Source organism: Zingiber officinale, chromosome 8B, assembly GCF_018446385.1.
Source record: "Zingiber officinale cultivar Zhangliang chromosome 8B, Zo_v1.1, whole genome shotgun sequence".
In the NCBI taxonomy this organism is placed as follows: Eukaryota; Viridiplantae; Streptophyta; class Magnoliopsida; order Zingiberales; family Zingiberaceae; genus Zingiber; species Zingiber officinale.
The window spans coordinates 63,734,087-63,751,984 of NC_056001.1; the positions used below are offsets into that span (position 1 = coordinate 63,734,087).

At 38.6% G+C, this 17,898-nt stretch overlaps 2 protein-coding genes across 2 annotated transcripts; both read left to right on the plus strand.

Moving 5' to 3' along the window:
• Nucleotides 1–262: 262 nt before the first annotated feature.
• Nucleotides 263–8,716, plus strand: LOC122017686 (cytochrome c oxidase assembly protein COX11, mitochondrial-like). Its single transcript, XM_042575358.1, has 6 exons — nucleotides 263–589; nucleotides 826–878; nucleotides 3,061–3,133; nucleotides 3,212–3,316; nucleotides 8,196–8,276; nucleotides 8,354–8,716. Exons 1-6 carry the CDS (start codon nucleotides 308–310, stop codon nucleotides 8,453–8,455), a joined length of 696 nt encoding a protein of 231 aa, XP_042431292.1. The 5' UTR covers nucleotides 263–307; the 3' UTR covers nucleotides 8,456–8,716.
• Nucleotides 8,717–11,496: 2,780 nt separating this feature from the next.
• On the plus strand, nucleotides 11,497–12,934 carry LOC122016254 (ethylene-responsive transcription factor RAP2-4-like). Its single transcript, XM_042573489.1, has one exon. The coding sequence runs from the start codon at nucleotides 11,771–11,773 to the stop codon at nucleotides 12,611–12,613; it is 843 nt and encodes a 280-aa protein (XP_042429423.1). The 5' UTR covers nucleotides 11,497–11,770; the 3' UTR covers nucleotides 12,614–12,934.
• The last annotated feature ends 4,964 nt before the right edge of the window (nucleotides 12,935–17,898 follow it).

Genomic DNA, 17,898 nt, shown 5'->3' on the forward strand with positions numbered 1-17,898 from the left:
ATATAAAATAAAAAAATGGAAAATTTACTTATTTAATTAAATTAATTATAATACGATGAATATTAATTTAATCAAATTGTAAATTACTATTAAAAAATTAAACTATTTCTGAAAACTAAAAATTTTCAAAACAATTTTATAAAACTCTAAATTTATAATTTAATTGTTAAATATATATATATATAGTTATAAATAAATAATAATGCTAAGATAAAAAATAAAAAATAACCGAAATTAAAATGAGACATTTCCACAGCAGACATAAGAACGGCAACAAAACCTATTCTTCCTCGAAGACTACTCTCTAATGCGGCCCTTCATCTCCCACCTCCGAAATCTCTCCTCCCGGTCTCCCTTTCGCTGCCCTAGACCCAACGCCGTCGGCACTCTTCCCAACGCTTTCGGTCAGTACCGATGCGCCTCCGGCGGTGGCCTCTCAGATCCTGTCCGAGACCACAGCTCGCGCAAAACGCTCGTTTACCTCCTTGGGTTAGCAGGGGCGATGGTCGGTGCCACCTACGCTGCCGTTCCTCTCTACCGCCGGTTTTGTCAGGCCACCGGCTACGGAGGCACAGTGCAACGCCGAGAGGTGAGCTTTCTCTTTCCTCTTTTGATTTTTCTCCTCTTGCGATTTTTGACTCGATTTGCCTCTTGTGTTTTCCATGGGGTCTACTGTGTGGATGGGTTTTACTCGCGTGCACAAGTCTCCATTCTTGCAATTCCTTTTAAGGAAAAAAAAGATATCTGTGCATTTTTTTTTCCTGCCTGAACCGAGTTTTAAAGTGCTTTCATTTATGGTTTCTAACAAGGAATAACTCTCTGCAGACTGTAGAGGAGAAGATTGCTCGCCATTCCCTAGACGGAACCAAGAATTCGAGGTGATCATTCTTTCCTTATCTTTAGAAAACTGCAATTGAGGCAGTTGTTGTTCATTGATAGATCGGTTTTAGAAGAATTAAATAAGAAAACTATTTGTTTTCCTATAGAACAGTTCTCCTTGGTTCCGAATAAGTTTGGAAAGCATAGTAGATCAAGTTAGTTTTGTTAATCAATTTTTTTTTTTCAAAATTTTGGTGATTAATAAATTGTCTAATGATTGGAAGAAGTTCTTATTATATGAATAAAATACACAAATTGTTTAATAATAGATCAAATGAATGATTCATTATCAAAATTCAAGAGTTAATTTGAGAGGAAAATAAGCAGGGGAACAAAGATTTCTGAAATCAATTAAGATTTTATAATAGAGAATTAACCAGATATGCTATTTATTTAATTTGGCAACTCCTCAAGAAATGCCAAGAAAATAATAGTATTTGGATATTTGCACATGGTTTGTTTTGTTTACAAAGAATTTATTTGTGTTGGATCGGAGTAAAGGAATATCTAGTAATTTTATTGATGTGAATATGTTACTGGTGTTAAAACTTCAAAAAAAAAAAGTGAATTGTTGAGTGCTTACAACTGTGTGCTTGTGTCATTTTTCTTTTAGTTCTTTACATTAGTACTAAGCAGACTTACTAGATTGTTGATATTAAACCCCTTGATGTGTATCATCTGCTGAGCATATTTTGCTAATTGGTGAATTTAGTTGAAGTAAACTCAGACCATAGGAAATTCAAGATTTTAAGTTAATTAGAATGGGGATTTATTTAGTCAAACATTAATGATAAAAAAAAGAAATAGTTAAGTTGGACATGCAACAGTGTTGTAAATGAAAGCTTAAATGTCTCTGATCTATTATTTAAGAATGAGGATAGATTGAATAAAATCTCAATAAGGTAGGCTGGCTATTTTATTTAAGAATGAGGAGAGATTGAATAAAATCTTACAAAGATAGGCTGATAGGTGGTTATGTTAGAGTAGATCATATTAACCTAAAACAAGTTAGATGTTGAAACTTTATGCCAACTTGAACTTATCTATACTAGTTTATTTTAGTAGTTGAATCATCATTATCATCAACCCATTTGTGCTACCTAGTTATGTATGGCAACTAGTATCCTATCCTTCCATCAAGCTCTATGGTCGATTATCATTAGTGATGCTCTCTCAAGGCATTTTTTTTTTTGTTTCATTAAAAAAAAAATGTTTGTTTGGATGATGTACAAATTCAGTCCTACAAGTATTGGTATGTGGATGTAGATAAAATTGTCCAATATAAAGAACACAATTAAGCGAGCGATTATTTGGATCTATTTTTTTTACAAATAGTTAAGTTAAACTTCAAGTTTATTCAAGAATGTTCAATTGGGCCCTTTATTCTTAATTTTTGGTTCTAATGGAGATTGATTAATGAGTGTACTTTTCAAAAAAAAAAAAAAAAAAGAAGAAAGTATATGCACAAATAATCTTAACATAATTTATAGCATGGGTGGATGGATTTGACTAGTTGAGTCTAATTATGTGCTAGATAATTAAGGTTACGACTGATAGAATTGCAACACATGATTGAAGTTATATAGTTCAATTGCCAAGATGGTGTGGTGATTAACATTAAGTCCATTATCTCAAGTCTCAAACAGTTAGCTAATCTAAGGGATTTTAATCAACATAATAATCACACTTCACAATTAAAAAGATGATTTAACCACTTAAAAAGTTAAGCATATATTTCCACCCTATGTTCCGTTTACTTTTTAATTGTTTAAATAACAAGGCCTAATCAGAACTCTACGATGCTCCTTGCAGAATACTCAATCCTTGTAAAGTACAACAATTATTTTCTAAGCACCTAGATTAGTATGTTTCTCTAGTTGATGTATCAAGTGAACTGATGTTAGATCATCTCCCTTTCATCATTCTCTCTTGATACGAAATCTTGTCCCTTCCCCTTGCAGGTAAATAATTTTTCGAGTTTGAACTTTGGCAATAGTGGTTTTCCTTCAGATTTCGATAATTTGGTTGACATTAGAGGAAGAAATTTGTAACAGGTCATCAACCTAACTATGAACAACTTGATTGTTAATGAATGATTGTTGTTGTCCGATACCTGCAGTTAAGGCAGACATATTTGGCCATATAGGTCATTCGATATTTGTTTGATATCTCTTTCTGCAGGGATGTGATTGTTCAGTTTAATGCTGATGTTGCTGATGGAATGCCTTGGAAATTTACTCCAACACAAAGAGAGGTTGGTGTCATTAAAAGATTATATAAGAGCTGGTTTTATTGTGCTCATAACTTTCTATAGTTGTTTTGTATCTCTTAGGTAAGAGTTAAACCTGGGGAAAGTGCTCTTGCATTTTTTACTGCTGAAAATCATAGCTCGGCTCCCATTACCGGTGTTTCTACATACAATGTTACTCCTATGAAGGTATGAATCCCAAAATTGTAGTGCATGCTTCTAAGCACATTTTTTTCTTCATTTTATTCATCACACAAGATAAAATGGCATTTCTGTAATTGAAATATTTATTGATAAAATGCAAGCTAGGTTGCTATTTTGCTATGTAGTATCAGGAGGCACTATATTTTGTAAAGGGTGCATAATGGTTGCATTCTTTGATATGGATTTAGTGTATGCTTTGACACTTTCAACTTGTCAACATTTGGCCTGAATCTACTCTTCCTGGCCCATTTACTTTGAAAATGGAAGAATAATAGGCAGGATATATAAATTAAAATATCATCAATTTTTTTCTCCCATTTGTCAACAACAACAACAACAACAACCAACAAGCTTTTTCCACTAGGTGGGGTCGCCTGTATGAATCCTTTTACGCCATTGAGCTCTATCTCTTATTATATTATCATCTATACAACAACAACAACCAAGCCTTTTCCCACTAGGTGGGGTCGGCTGTATGAATCCTTTTACGCCATTGAACTCTATCTCCTATTATATCATCATCTATATTTAAATAAATTTTATCTTGTTTTATTGTTGCTAATCAAGTCTTTTTTGGTCTTCCTCTTCCTCGTTTGATATGCATGTTTATCATAGTTCACATCGCCTAACTAGAGCATTTATTGGTTGTCTAAGTACATGTCCGTACCATCTTAAACGTGTCTCTCGGAGTTTTTCCTCAATAGATGCAACTCCGACTTTCTCTCTAATGCTCTTATTTTTTATTTTGTCCATCCTTGTATGTCCACACATCCACCTTAACATCCTCATCTCTGCAACTCTCATCTTCTGCTCATGTGCTCGAGTCATAGCCCAACATTCAACCCCATATAACATAGCAGGTCTAATCGCGATTTTATAGAACTTACCTTTAAATTTAAGAGGTACTTTACAATCATATAAAACACTCGACGCTTCCCTCCATTTCACTCATCCTGCTTGTATTATATGTAAGACATCTCTCTCAATCCCTCCATCGTTTTGCAAAAATGATCCTAAATATTTAAATCTCTCGGTTCTGAGCAACTCGTCATCTCCTATCTTAACAATTGTTTCATTACTTCTAATATTGCTAAACTTAAATTCTATATATTCTGTCTTTAATCTACTAAGTTTAAAACCTTTCCCTTCTACTGTTTCCCTCCAAGATTCTAGTTTAGCATTTACTCCTTCACGTGTTTCATCTACCAAAATAATATCATTTACAAACAACATGCACCATGGTACTGTGTCTTGAATGTGCATGAGTTTGCCCATAATTAGTGTAAAAAGATAGGGACTTAGAGCTGATCCTTGATGTAACCCTATCTTTATTGAAAATGCTTTAGTTACTCCGCCTGAAGTCTTTACTCTAGTCGCTACATCCTCATACATATCCTTAATTAGTTCAATATATGTTACGTAACATCTCTCTTTTCTAAAATTCTCCATATAATTTCTCTTGGGACTCTAGCATAAATTTTTTCTAAGTCAATGAATACCATGTGTAGATCTTGTTTTTGCTCTCGATATTTTTCAATTAATTGTCTAAGAAGATGTATAGCTTCTATTGTCGACCTTCAAAGCATGAACCCAAATTGATTTTCTGTCACTGTGGTCTCCTTCCTTAATCTTTTTTCTATTATTTTTTCCTAAAGTTTCATAGTATGACTCATTAGTTTAATAAATTTTATCTTGTTTTATTGTTGCTAACCAAGTCCTTTTTGTTCTTCCTCTTTCTCGTTTGATATACATATCTATCATAGTTTCACATTGCCTAACTGGAGCATTTATTGATCGTCTAAGTATATATCCGTACCATCTTAAACGTGTCTCTCGGAGTTTTTCTTCAATAGATACAACTCCGACTTTCTCTCTAATGTTCTCATTTCTTATTTTGTCCATCCTCGTATGTCCACACATCCACCTTAACATCATCATCTCTGCAACTCTCATCTTCTGCTCATGTGATAGAGTCATAACCCAACATTCAGCTCCATATAACATAGCAGGTATAACTGCGGTTTTATAGAACTTACCTTTAAGTTTAAGAGGTACTTTACGGTCACATAAAACACTCGACGCTCCCCTCCATTTTACCAATCCTGCTTGTATTCTATATAAGACATCTCTCTCCATCCCTCCATCGTTTTGCAAAAATGATCCTAAATATTTAAATCTCTCAGTTCCGGGCAACTCGTCATCTCCTATCTTAACAATTGTTTCATTACTTCTAATGTTGCTAAACTTAAATTCTATATATTCTGTTTTTAATTTGCTAAGTTTAAAACCTCTCCCTTTTACTGTTTCCCTCCAAGATTCTAGTTTAGCATTTACTCCTTCACGTGTTTCATCTACCAAAATAATATCATCTGTAAACAACATGCACCATGGTAATGTGTCTTGAATGTGCGCAGTGAGTTCGTCCATAGTGTAAAAAGATAGGAACTTAGAGCTGATCCTTGATGTAATCCTATCTTTATTGGAAATGCTTCAGTTACTCCGCCTGAAGTCTTTACTCTGATCGTTACATCCTCATACATATCCTTAATTAGTTCAATATATGTTATGCTAACACCTCTCATTTTTAAAATTCTCCATATAATTTCTCTTTGGATTCTATCATAAGTTTTTTCTAAGTCAATGAATACCATGTGTAGATCTTATTTTTGCTCTCGATATTTTTTAATTAATTGTCTAAGAAGATGTATAGCTTCTATTGTCGACCTTCCATGCATTAACCCAAGTTGATTTTCTGTCACTGTGGTCTCCTTCCTTAATCTTTTTTCTATTACTTTTTCCTTAAGTTTCATAGTATGACTCATTAGTTTAATACTCTTATAGTTTGCACTATTTTATACGTCTCCCTTGTTCTTATATAAGGGAACTAGAGTACTTGTCCTCCATTGCCAAGACATTTTTTTCGTTTTCAATATTATGTTAAATAATTTTGTAAGTCATTCAATACCTTGTTTCCCTAAGCACTTCCATACCTCTATCGGAATATCATTTGGTTCAACGGCTTTTCCATTGTGCATCTCATTTAAAGTTTGTTTTACTTCTGAAGTTTGAATTCTACGATAAAAATTAAAATTTCTATGCTCATTTGACCTACTTAAATCACCTAAGTTAAGTTGGTCACCTAAACCTTCATTAAAAAGTTGATGAAAAAATCTCTTTCACCGTTCTTTTATTTCTCCATCGTTTGCTAATATCCTATTATATTCATCTTTAATACATTTTATTTGGCTAAGATCTCTTGTTTTCCTTTCTCTCACTTTAACTATTCTATAAATGTCTCTTTCCCCTTCTTTTGTATCCAATTTTTGATATAATCGTTCAAAATTTTCATTTTTTGCTTCACTCACTACTTTCTTAGCTTCTTTCTTGTTATTGTATATTTTTTAAAGTTTTCCTCGTTCTTACAAATATATAATTCCTTATAGGCTATTCGTTTTTCTTTCACTTTCTCTTGTACTTTCTCATTCCACCACCAAGACTCTTTACTTAGTGCATGTCCCTTTGACTCACCGAATACACTCTTAGCTACTATTTTTAACTTTGATACCATCTTATCCCATGTTGTATTAGAGTCATCAGATATTTTATTTAATGCTTGTATTTCTACCTTCTCCTTAAATATATTTTGCTTCCCATTCTTTAACTTCCACCACTTAATTCTAGGAATCGTATATATTTTTTTTCTATTGATACTATGTTTGAGACACATATCCAACACTACTACCCTATGTTGGGTAATTAAGCTTTATCTAGGGATGACTTTTTACATATCTTTCTATCCTTCTTCCTAATCATAAGAAAGTCAATTTGCGATTTATTATTCCCATTTTTGAATGTAACTTCTCTTTTCTTAAAAAACGTATTTGCTAATATAAGGTCATATGCTATCGCAAAATCTAATATAGTTTTCCCTTCCTCATTCCTCATTCTAAATCCATAACTCCCATGCATTTTCTCATATTCCTCATTTTTTACTCCGATATGACCATTTAGATCACCTCCTATTAAAATTATTTCATTTGGTGGAATATTTTATAATATTTCATCGAAGTCCTCCCAAAACCTTGATTTGGTAGCTTCCTCTAATCCTACCTGTGGTGCATATATGCTAATTATGTTCATAGTTTCTTTCGCAACTATTATTTTAAGGACTATAATTCTATTCCTTTTTCTAACTATTACAACTTCATCCTTTAACAAACTATCTACAATAATACCCACTCTATTTCTTGTTTTATTCTTTCTAGTGTACCATAAGTTAAAACCCGAGTTCTCTATCATCTTTGTCTTCTCGCCTGCCCATTTTGTCTCTTGTGCACACAAAATACTAATCTTCTCCTAATCATCATATCTATTACCTTCATTGATTTACCAGTGAGAGTTCCTATGTTCCATGTTTCAAATCTTAGATTATTAGTTTTCTTATCATATTTGTTCTTATCCAACCTATGGTATGAGAATTCTTGTCTATTTAACACTACATCCAAATTCTCATGGAGATGTAGCGGTCCTTGCTGAGACGTTACAGTCGGACCCTGTAATGCGAACTCTTGCATATTTAGCACTACATCCGAATTTTGGAGATGTAGCGGCCCTTGCCGAGATGTTACAGTCGGACCATGCAACGCGTTCCTTCCGGGGAACAACCGAGCATTAATACAATAGTTTAGTGGATCCATTCATTGAATATTTGTCATGACGTTGATTGACAATCTAACAATCCTCCACCCATTTGTCCAGAAGTAAAAATCCCATAATATCACTTCTTAGATTTGGTTTTGCACTTCTTTTTTTTTTTTTAAAAAGTTGGGAGAGGTGTAACACCTTTGTGATTAACTTTTGATAGGCTGCAGTTTATTTCAACAAAATTCAATGTTTCTGTTTCGAGGAGCAGCGACTTCTTCCCGGAGAGCAAATTGACATGCCGGTGAGAAGAAAAACTCATGCTATAAGTTCAGATTTTTGTATCTTATTTCTTATGACAATATTGAAAATTTTCCGCAGGTATTTTTCTACATTGATCCAGAGTTTGAGACTGATCCTAAGATGAATGGCATCAACAACATGATTCTTTCATATACCTTCTTTAAAGTTAATGATGATTAAACTATAACATCACAAGTTAATTTAGGATGGTCAACTGGGACTTCTAATACCGGTTGACTGTTTTTGTATTATTTATTTGATTAGTATTTATCATGGCAATTGTACCGTGTTCCTGCTGGAATAATTTTACAATGGCTTTGGAGCATAAGAAATGAATTCCAAAACATGTAGTTGCTAGACTTAAGCAATTGTAACAGAGAGCTGATTTTGCAGATGACTAGGTTCCCGAGTCAATGGCAAACTTTTCCCAGTTCGAGATAATTTTGGTGTACGGACAAATATTGTTTTAGTTGGCTTTGATTCAGTTAATTCTTATTGGCTCTCAAGTAGATCTTGCAAAATCTACTCAAACAAAGTTTCTGCCAGTCAGTCGATAGGTTTTAAGTGTTAGATAATCATTCAGTGTGCACTCTTGTGAAATGTTGAAGCTAAAATGGTTGAGTTTGATTTGATAAAGTTGGACAGCACTAACCTGCAAAACCAACATTTAGAGGTCTTACATGATGCTCAAGTCTGTATGAGTTTGAATAGGTGTACATTTGCTCCGGTCGAGAGATAGTTCATGGACTCAACAATGTACGTGGTCTTAGCACTCTTTGTTTGACAATCGCCGTGGTCAGACTGTATTGCAACATTTGTTTCATATATAGTTTAGTATTATTTTGTATGTGTTTTATTTGAGAATTCAGTTTAAATAGAGTCAAAGATCCTTGCATGATGCACGGTCTGGTTGTACCTCCTGATAAGGCCGTGCATCATTTGAAGAATTAGGCATGAAACAGAGCGACAATTGAAGCTTCTAGAATGAAACATGACTATGTTGTTGATGCGAAGAGCAAATTTTTAAAGGTCATAATTTTTAATTCGGGTTAATTGCCCATTTCCAGGCTCCAAAATTATTATTTTTGTGGATATATGATGATCTGTCTCTCTTTTCAAATTTTTTTTGTATTTTAAGAAAGTGCCATCAACTTTTAGAAATTCTTTTTAGTTTTGCTATCTTTGAGGGTTATAAAGGAACTAAAGACACTTGTTTAAGGTAGCTAGAGATTAAGGGGTTCAAAACCCGTTCCCTATCAAGGGGATTTTTTTTATGACAAGGAACCCTATAGATCACTACTTCAAGGAGCTATCAGAGATTTCATCCACCGTCGAGCTTGAAGATCCTTTCGAAAATGACGTTTGACACATGATTAAGTATTCACTTTTCTTTTTCTTCTTGATTTTGAGTTGTAAAATATCTTCTTTCTCATCTTTTGGTTGTAACTCTATCTCCATAGAGTAGTTAATTCTAAGATAAGAAAATAATTCTATAAATTATTGACACTTGTTTCATGTTTATTTATCTTTTTTTATTACATGATGTGTTTGATTTATGATCTGACTTTAGTATGTACTCTGATTTTATCATGCATTTTCATATTTCAAGGGATACGAGGAAGAACTGAGAGGTAAATCTAATTCTCCGACCCCTAATGTTCAAGACTTGAGGGGTTGCTCATGAAAATAATTCAAAATCTCATGAGAGCACTATTGTCTATCATTGAACTTAATGAATTTATCTCAATTTGATGTCACTAAATAGGGGCTAACACTTAGAGGACTTTGGGGGCATTGTGACAGAAGCTTTCCTTAGAGAGTCATTACTTTAACAAGGTTACCTTAAAAAGTAGGTGCTACGTTTGAATAGACATATTGATATTATTCTAAAAATCTATATCGGGTACCTCGGGATATATCACCTCTATAATTATCGAACTTAGATAAAAAAATGAATAATAATTAAGGTGTCAGTGATCATCGTGATGAAAAAGAAGTCCTATAATTTCTTTTCAAAATCAATTTCCACCCGACTCTTTTTACTTTCTTATTTCATTTTTTTTTCATCCACAATTTTTTTTTTTTGATTCATTTAGATAGCTGACTAGAGAGTAGAGACCACATAGGTCAAGGACGTAACTCAAGCTCGATGGGTTTGTGCTGCATTATAATTCATAGTTTGATTGACACCCATCAATACTACAATTTCTGAAGCTTAACTTGAGCTACAACAATCATCATTCTTCTTGGACACCTACTGCCACAATCCTTCCTTTACACCAAACTGAGCACACTAGTTCGCATTTGTTTCATATCTTCTTATTTTATATTTCTTAGTGCTGATTTTCTTGTTGACTTTGTTTTCAATAAACAAATATTGCAAAAGTCAAAGGTCCCTTAGAGAGATTAACTTATGGCATGATTGAAGTCCACTCAAATCTTTAATAAAAGTTGAGGCTCATAGAAAGTCAAAACAATATAACATAGAACATCATCATTATTTTTTTGTTTGTCAACAACAAGCTTCCCCTACCTAGCGTGTTGACTAATAAATATTTCAAAATAGTTCATTAATCTCACCTTCCCTTGAAGATGAAAACAAAACTTGAGACTTGAAGCCTTCAATTCTTGGCAAAGCTCTTGGATTTTCTTTGGGCACTTAATTAACCTGATCACAAGAGATTTAGAATATTTTCATCTCCGGTTCAAATGGAATAACTCCTTGTTTGGCAAAATCCTAAATCGATACAAACTAAATCCTAAAAACAAATCTAAAACTAAATCTTTTAACACCATAAATGGGAAATTAATGGATACATGCCAAAATACATTTTTGGCAAATTCTGATCTATCCATCAAATCTATTGGCTAAGTTTTTTGAAAGGTTAGGCGCTTGACACTAGACACCCCCTTCTTACTCCTTCACAAATGAACTAAATGGGTCTATTAAATTATACAAAGTGATAAGGATGATTAGGATGATAAATTTTTATAATGCCTCCAAAACTATTTTATCCCCTAACCTCCTCATCCTGGCAAAACTACCTAAACTTTCCTCAAGCTCAATGCCAAAAAGAATAATGCACTTAAATTCCCAACCACCAACATCACCATCATTAGAAGAGGACATTAAGCACCTAATAGAGCTTAAGGCATCTAATACTTGTCTAATTTTCTTGTCCTGCTCATAAATAAACTTATCTTTCAGTGCAATCCTTCCATGCTTGCCTTGGCAATCTCCTAAACTAAAGGCCTTTGATGTCACCACTGAGTGGAGTCGATTCATAGCCACACAATTGTTAATTACTGATTATGATAATAAGGAAAAGAATAAATAGTGCACTGTGGCTATATTAAGTCTCTATTCATCACCAGGAGATTCAACTCCAGCGATGCAGTTTGAGGAGGAGGAGGAAGAACAGTGATCTTTGATTTGTTCTCTTCTCATCCTCCATCTTTTCTGAGTTTGGAGGTGGATTGGTTCTAGCTAGTCTCATGGCTGCAGTAGTGGATCAGCGTAATGCTATGCAAGCTTTGTTTGCTTTGTCTGACAGTTTTGCTGATGAAGAAGAAGCTTCGGGCCATGGCGTCCCTGATCTTTCAACCTATTCTTTCTCCTCTTCTGTTCATCAAAATTCTGTTTTGAATTGCTCTTCCTCTTCGTTACCGGCTGTCGGCCTCGTTCCGGCGAGTTTGTTGGGTCAGGTGAACCAGCAGGCGGTAGTTGACGGCCTCCTCTCCCCTGCTCGAAGCCACCACGCTCTGTTCCACAAGCCAGTTCTGCAGGGCATGAAGCGAGCCAGCAAGCTCTACCGCGGCGTGCGGCAGCGGCACTGGGGGAAGTGGGTGGCCGAGATTCGACTCCCCCGGAAGCGAACGCGTCTCTGGCTCGGCACCTTCGACACCGCGGAGGATGCCGCCATGGCCTACGACCGCGCCGCCTTCAAGCTCCGCGGAGAGGCCGCGCGGCTTAACTTCCCGGCCCCCTGGAGAAACGTGATTCACTTTCCCTCCCCGCTCCTCTCCACCGTCGACGCCAAGCTCGACGCCATCTGCAAAAGCACGGCGGCTTCGCCGGGAAAGGAAAAGGCCTGCGCCGCCGTCTTCGCCGCCGCTAACGAAGACGGCGGCGCAAAAGCTGAAGTCATTGCCTCAGAGTGTTCGTCGTCGCCGGAGGAGGAGGAGGAGGAGGAGAAGGAGAAGAAGCCCGTGGACCCATTAGCAGCCTCGCAGATGCAGGACCTGAAGTTTGCCGACGCTCCGTGGGAGGAATCAGAGTGCTTTAAGCTATTCAAGTACCCATCGCTGGAGATCGACTGGGATTCGATTCTGTCTTGATCTTCAGGTCGTCGGATCGGTCGCCGCGAGTTGAATCATCGGCATCTGCAATTGAATGCTGCGCTTTTTAAGGCATCTGCAGGAGAAGACGTGTTCTTACTTTGATCACTGTGTAATTCCTCATGTCAAAGGCAAAGAAGATGTGTTCATGTTTAGCAGAGAACAGATCGTGATGATTTGACATGGGCAGATCGAAAATCTTACTGTCCAGTAGCACGATTGTTGCTCTTGTTCATTGCTAGAAGATGGTGAAGAATGCCATCAAAATTACTTCTTCTACAATCTTATAATTATGAAAGACATTGTAAAATGCCATTAACATTCACGCGTTAATACAAATATATTATTATTATTATTATTTAATCTATAGGTATTAATGTGTTCAAAGAATTAAACGTATTAATGCTACATAATAACAAAAAAAAGTATCCATGTTGGTACACGTTGGTATTAACGCTTCAAGCATTAACAGTATTATGGATCTCTAAGAGTATTCATAATGTTCTAATATTATAACACCCACCATCTCATCAAAAGATAAGGGGTCCACTGCCACATATTCATTATAACAACATATCTCTTTCATTTACATTCTTTTTAACATTAATATGGGCCCCACTATCCACTTATTCATCCCTTTTATTAGTTTTTTAAATAATATTAAAAAAATTATAATTTAAAAAAGGAAAAAAATATTAAAAAATTAAGAGAGAGGGTGTTCAAACCTTTGAACACCCTCTCTCCTCTCTCTTGTGAGTGGGCATTATAATGCCCACTCACAATGGAGAGGGGATGTTAAATGAGTGTTATAACACTCATTTAATACCCCATTGCAGATGCTCTAATGCGGATATTTAAAGTCAACCCTTTTACTGACGAGATGGTCAAAATCCGATCTAATCAATATGCCTATTGATGAGGTGATAAAAAAGGCCCATTAAGTATGGGTCAAATGAGGAAGATAACAATCCACGTGGAGGTTAAAGTTAAGGAGGTCAACACCAGAGGACCGATGGATCCACCAAAGGGTGGCCGAACGGAGCCATACATCAGAGGCCGATCGACATATGTTGCCCGACCGGTAAAGAGGTGGGCCAAGAGAAGCGCCCGTGCAGCCAATGTCACTAGAAGTTCGTTACGGAGCAAAGGAGCCTGGAGATGACCAAAACGTTATTCCGGTCGGGTAAGAACGTACTATCGAAACTCATCGTCGTATAGAAGAGCAACCGACTACTTCCGAACGGAGGAGTACTTGGGCGATCAGAGGAGCACTTAGCTGAGCGGCTACCCCGCTCGGCCGATCAGCGAGAATGCTGACATGTCTTTGGATATACTTTTGGGAGATGGTGCCACCAACAAAAGGCATGGTCAACCAGCGGATCATATGAAGGACAAATCGGAGGACGTACCCACGACTAATTGGAGAATGTGTCCATGACGATGTGTTTAGGGCAAATTGGGGAAAGTGTCCGCAATCAATGGGAGAACGTGCACATGCCTCGAAAACTACATATGTCGCCCACCAGGGCATTATATAAAGGGTCCGTACATCGGCGCAGGTACGCATTATTCACGTTTTACGCTTGTGCTACTGTTATTCTATCTTCTTCTTCATGTTGGTGACTGACTTGAGCGTCGAAGGGCTAACGTTGGGGACTCCTTCCCTGTCCCGGCACTAACGTTTTTCGTGCTTGCAGATCGGAGCGTGATCTACATTGAGTCAACGCAACAACCACATCCCTAGCTTTCCGTCTCCACGATTTTCAGAGAAAATCATATTGGCGCCGTCTGTGGGAATGTAACCTGAATCTGAAACGCGAAGATGGAGAACGTTGGATGACTCGCAACAGTTACTTTAATAAAGGAGGAGCTGGATGCACCGATACAAGCCCAAGCGACAAAAATAGTGGAGCAACAACAACAACAGGCTCTTTCCGATCGTCATGTACAGGAGCTCGCGACCTTAGTAGTAGGTCATCCAGCCAGATATAGAGACCGAGCGGAACATGTATATGTTCGAGGATAGAGTAAGAAGCCAACTGACATATACGGAGATGTGCCTCACGCTCCGATTCCCTTCCATCGAGCCCTGTAAAGGAGGATCCTCCTCGGACGATGCATCCATTCGAGATGCACGTAAAGGGAAAGCATTAAGGAATGATGATTCACCCGAGCGGATCAATCAACAGTTTTCTCAGGGAATCTTGGACGACCCTCTGCCAAAACACTACACCCCGTTGACGATTGTTGAGTATAACAGAATGACCGATCCGGACGATCACCTGGACACGACCATACTTCATTAGTACACTAATGGGGTAAAGTGTCGGGTCTTCTTCACTACACTTTCCGGGTTAGCACAGCTGGTTCAGAAGAATGTCAATCGGTTTGATTCATAGCTTCAAAGACTTCTGAGCGGCATTCTTACACCACTTCGCCAGCAGTTGCTGCTACCAGAAGACGAGCATCAACATATTTTCCTTGAAACAAGGGCCTAAGGAGGCACTGAGGGCCTACATCAAGCGCTTCAACCAGGTGGTCATGGATATTCGATCAGTCTCCTTGAAAATATTAGTGAACGCCTTCGCCCAAGGACTCACCAAAGGAGAGTTCTTCCGCTCACTCATTTGGAGGTTGTCGAAGGACTTCGACCACCGGCTCAGGAGAGCCATGAAGTACATAAATATGGAAGAGGCCCAAGTAGGAGCGCTTGAACGACGACCACCTAGTAGTCATCAACCACCTAAGGGGCCCCAAGCGGGAGGTGCATAGTAACACCAGGAGCCCAGAACACAGGTTGTACAACATGTGTCAGCTAGTCACCCAAAGACAATGAAGGGGAGCACCAATGTTTTGCTCATTCTATCAGTCGGCAACACACAACACACACGATTGCTACAATCTGACGGCAATTTTGAGCCGACCGGCTCCTCTAGGATGTCGCCGTCGATCACCATCACCCAATCGACATAAGAGTCGCCGATCAACGGAGCAGCGAGGTGGCGATCGAGTGGCATCTGAGCGGCGTCATCATCAGCCTCAAAGGAGAAACAACACAAGTCCTGCCCGAGTTTCTGCTGAGCGAACTAGGACCTCGGCTTAGGAAGAAGAGAACCGAAACAACACCGCTTGGGGAGAGATTGGAATGATCGCAGGTGGGCCAACCGGCGGTGGCTCAAACTGGGCGTGGAAGTCGCATGTCTGACGCCTAGAAATACATGTTGTCGGATGCAGCAAGGAAAAAGCTGAGGGGCATGAGATCAGTTTCGTCCCACGAGACTTAGAGGAAGTAGAGATCCCTCACGACGATGTCCTGATCATTTGAGCGGTAATAGCTAATTATAATATTCACCGGACCTTTGTTGAGACAGGAAGCTCGGTGAATATTATATTTAAGAAGACGTTCAACCAGCTGCAAATTGGCCGGAGCAGGTTGCAGCCAATGCCGACCCCACTCTACGAGTTCACAGGCAATGAAGTATTGTCGATCGACCATATTCGGTTGGCCATATCGCTTAGAGAGGAGCCGCTCAAGAGGACAAGGACCACAAACTCCATTGTGGTAGACGTGACATCTGCCTACAATGTTATATTAGGCTGATCAGCTCTTAACGAGTTCTGAGGAGTGGTGTCCACTTTCTACCAAAAGATCGAGTTTTCTATGGACAACAAGGTGGGCGAAGTAAAATGCGATCAGCTGGCCTCTCGACGATGCTATATCGAGATTGTCAAGTCCGAAGCAAGAGCCGCGTGGAAGGCTCATCGCTTGGAAGTGAACTCCATCAAGGAAGAACCTCCCACACTGGTCTATGAGGAAAAGGAGGAAATCCATATTCATCCCAGTTGATCGAAGGCCACCACCTTCATCGCTGCCAACCTAATAGAGGAGAAGGAGGCAGAGCTGGTCACCTACCTTACGCGAAATCCTGACGTGTTCACCTGGTCGACCTACAAGCTTCCAGGCATCTCACTAAATGTAGCTCAGCATGAGTTTCACGTCCGACCGGACGCTTGGCTTGTGAAATAGAAGAAGAGAGACTTCAGTGCAGAGTAGAACCAGATCATCTGGGCGGAGATAGAAAAATTACTTGATGTCGGTCACATCTGCAAGTTTCAGTTTCCTATTTGGCTCGCCAACGTCATGTTGGTCTCCAAGCTGGGCAACAAATGGCGAGTCTGCATAGACTTTCGTGATCTGAACAAGGCTTGCCCGAAGGACTTCTATCCCCTGCCTAGGATAGATTATATAGTGGACTCCATGGTGGGCTGCGAGCTGATTTGCATGCTCGACGCATATCAAGGTTATCACAAAGTACTGCTCGCCTGGGAGGATCAAGAAAATGTCAGCTTCATCACTGCTGACAAAACCTATTACTACAATGTCATGCTGTTCAGATTGAAGAATGCTGACGCCACCTACCAGAGACTGATGAACAAGGTGTTCCGACGGCAGATCGACCGCACCATGAAGGTATATGTCGATGAAATATTAATAAAATTTCTCCGAGCTACTGACCTTTGTGCAAGCATCGAAAAAACTTGCAATACTTTGAGGGTATACGGGATAAAGCTGAACCCGAACAAGTATCTGTTCGGAGCAAGGAGTGGCCGCTTCCTCGGATACATCGTCACCGAATGGGGGATCGAGGTGAATCCAAGGAAGGTGAAGGCACTACAAGATATGCCCTCGCCTCATAATTTGAAGGAGGTCCAACGGCTGACCGAACGGATCACCGCACTATCAAGATTCATCTCCAAGTCATCCGGCCGGAGTCACCGGTTCTTCAAGATACTACGCCGAGCGACCAAGTTCCAGAAGGGCGCGGAATGCGATAAGGCGCTAGAAGAGCTCAAAGAGTACCTTACCTCCTTGATTGTATTGGCTAAGCCCATCACTGGCGAGCCGCTAATGATTTACTTGTCATCCACCGAGTATGCGGTTGGCTTGGCGTTGCTGCACTAGAACGGCTCTGAACAATAGCTTGCATATTTTCTGAGTCATATATTAAAAGATGCAAAGTCCTGCTACACCCGTCTCTAAAAATTGGCATATGCGCTAATACTCACCACTCGGAGACTCCGTCCATACTTCCTATCACATCCGATCATTGTGATGACCGACAGTACCTTGATGAGAGTCCTTCATAACCCAGAGGCATCTGGATGACTGATCAAATGGACAACCGAGTTGAGTGAGTTTGACATACGATATCAGCCCAGGACAGTGATCACAACCCAGGCCTTAGCAGATTTTGTCACTGAGGACCAAAATGCTGAGCCAAACG

Bases quoted from the DNA above. Each gene is read 5' to 3' on its own strand.
- LOC122017686 (XM_042575358.1), top strand. From the start codon at position 308: ATGCGGCCCTTCATCTCCCACCTCCGAAATCTCTCCTCCCGGTCTCCC. The intron at 590-825 runs GTGAGCTTTCTC...AACTCTCTGCAG, and splicing joins GCACAGTGCAACGCCGAGAG to ACTGTAGAGGAGAAGATTGC. The intron at 3,317-8,195 runs GTATGAATCCCA...AACTTTTGATAG, and splicing joins ACAATGTTACTCCTATGAAG to GCTGCAGTTTATTTCAACAA.
- LOC122016254 (XM_042573489.1), top strand. From the start codon at position 11,771: ATGGCTGCAGTAGTGGATCAGCGTAATGCTATGCAAGCTTTGTTTGCT.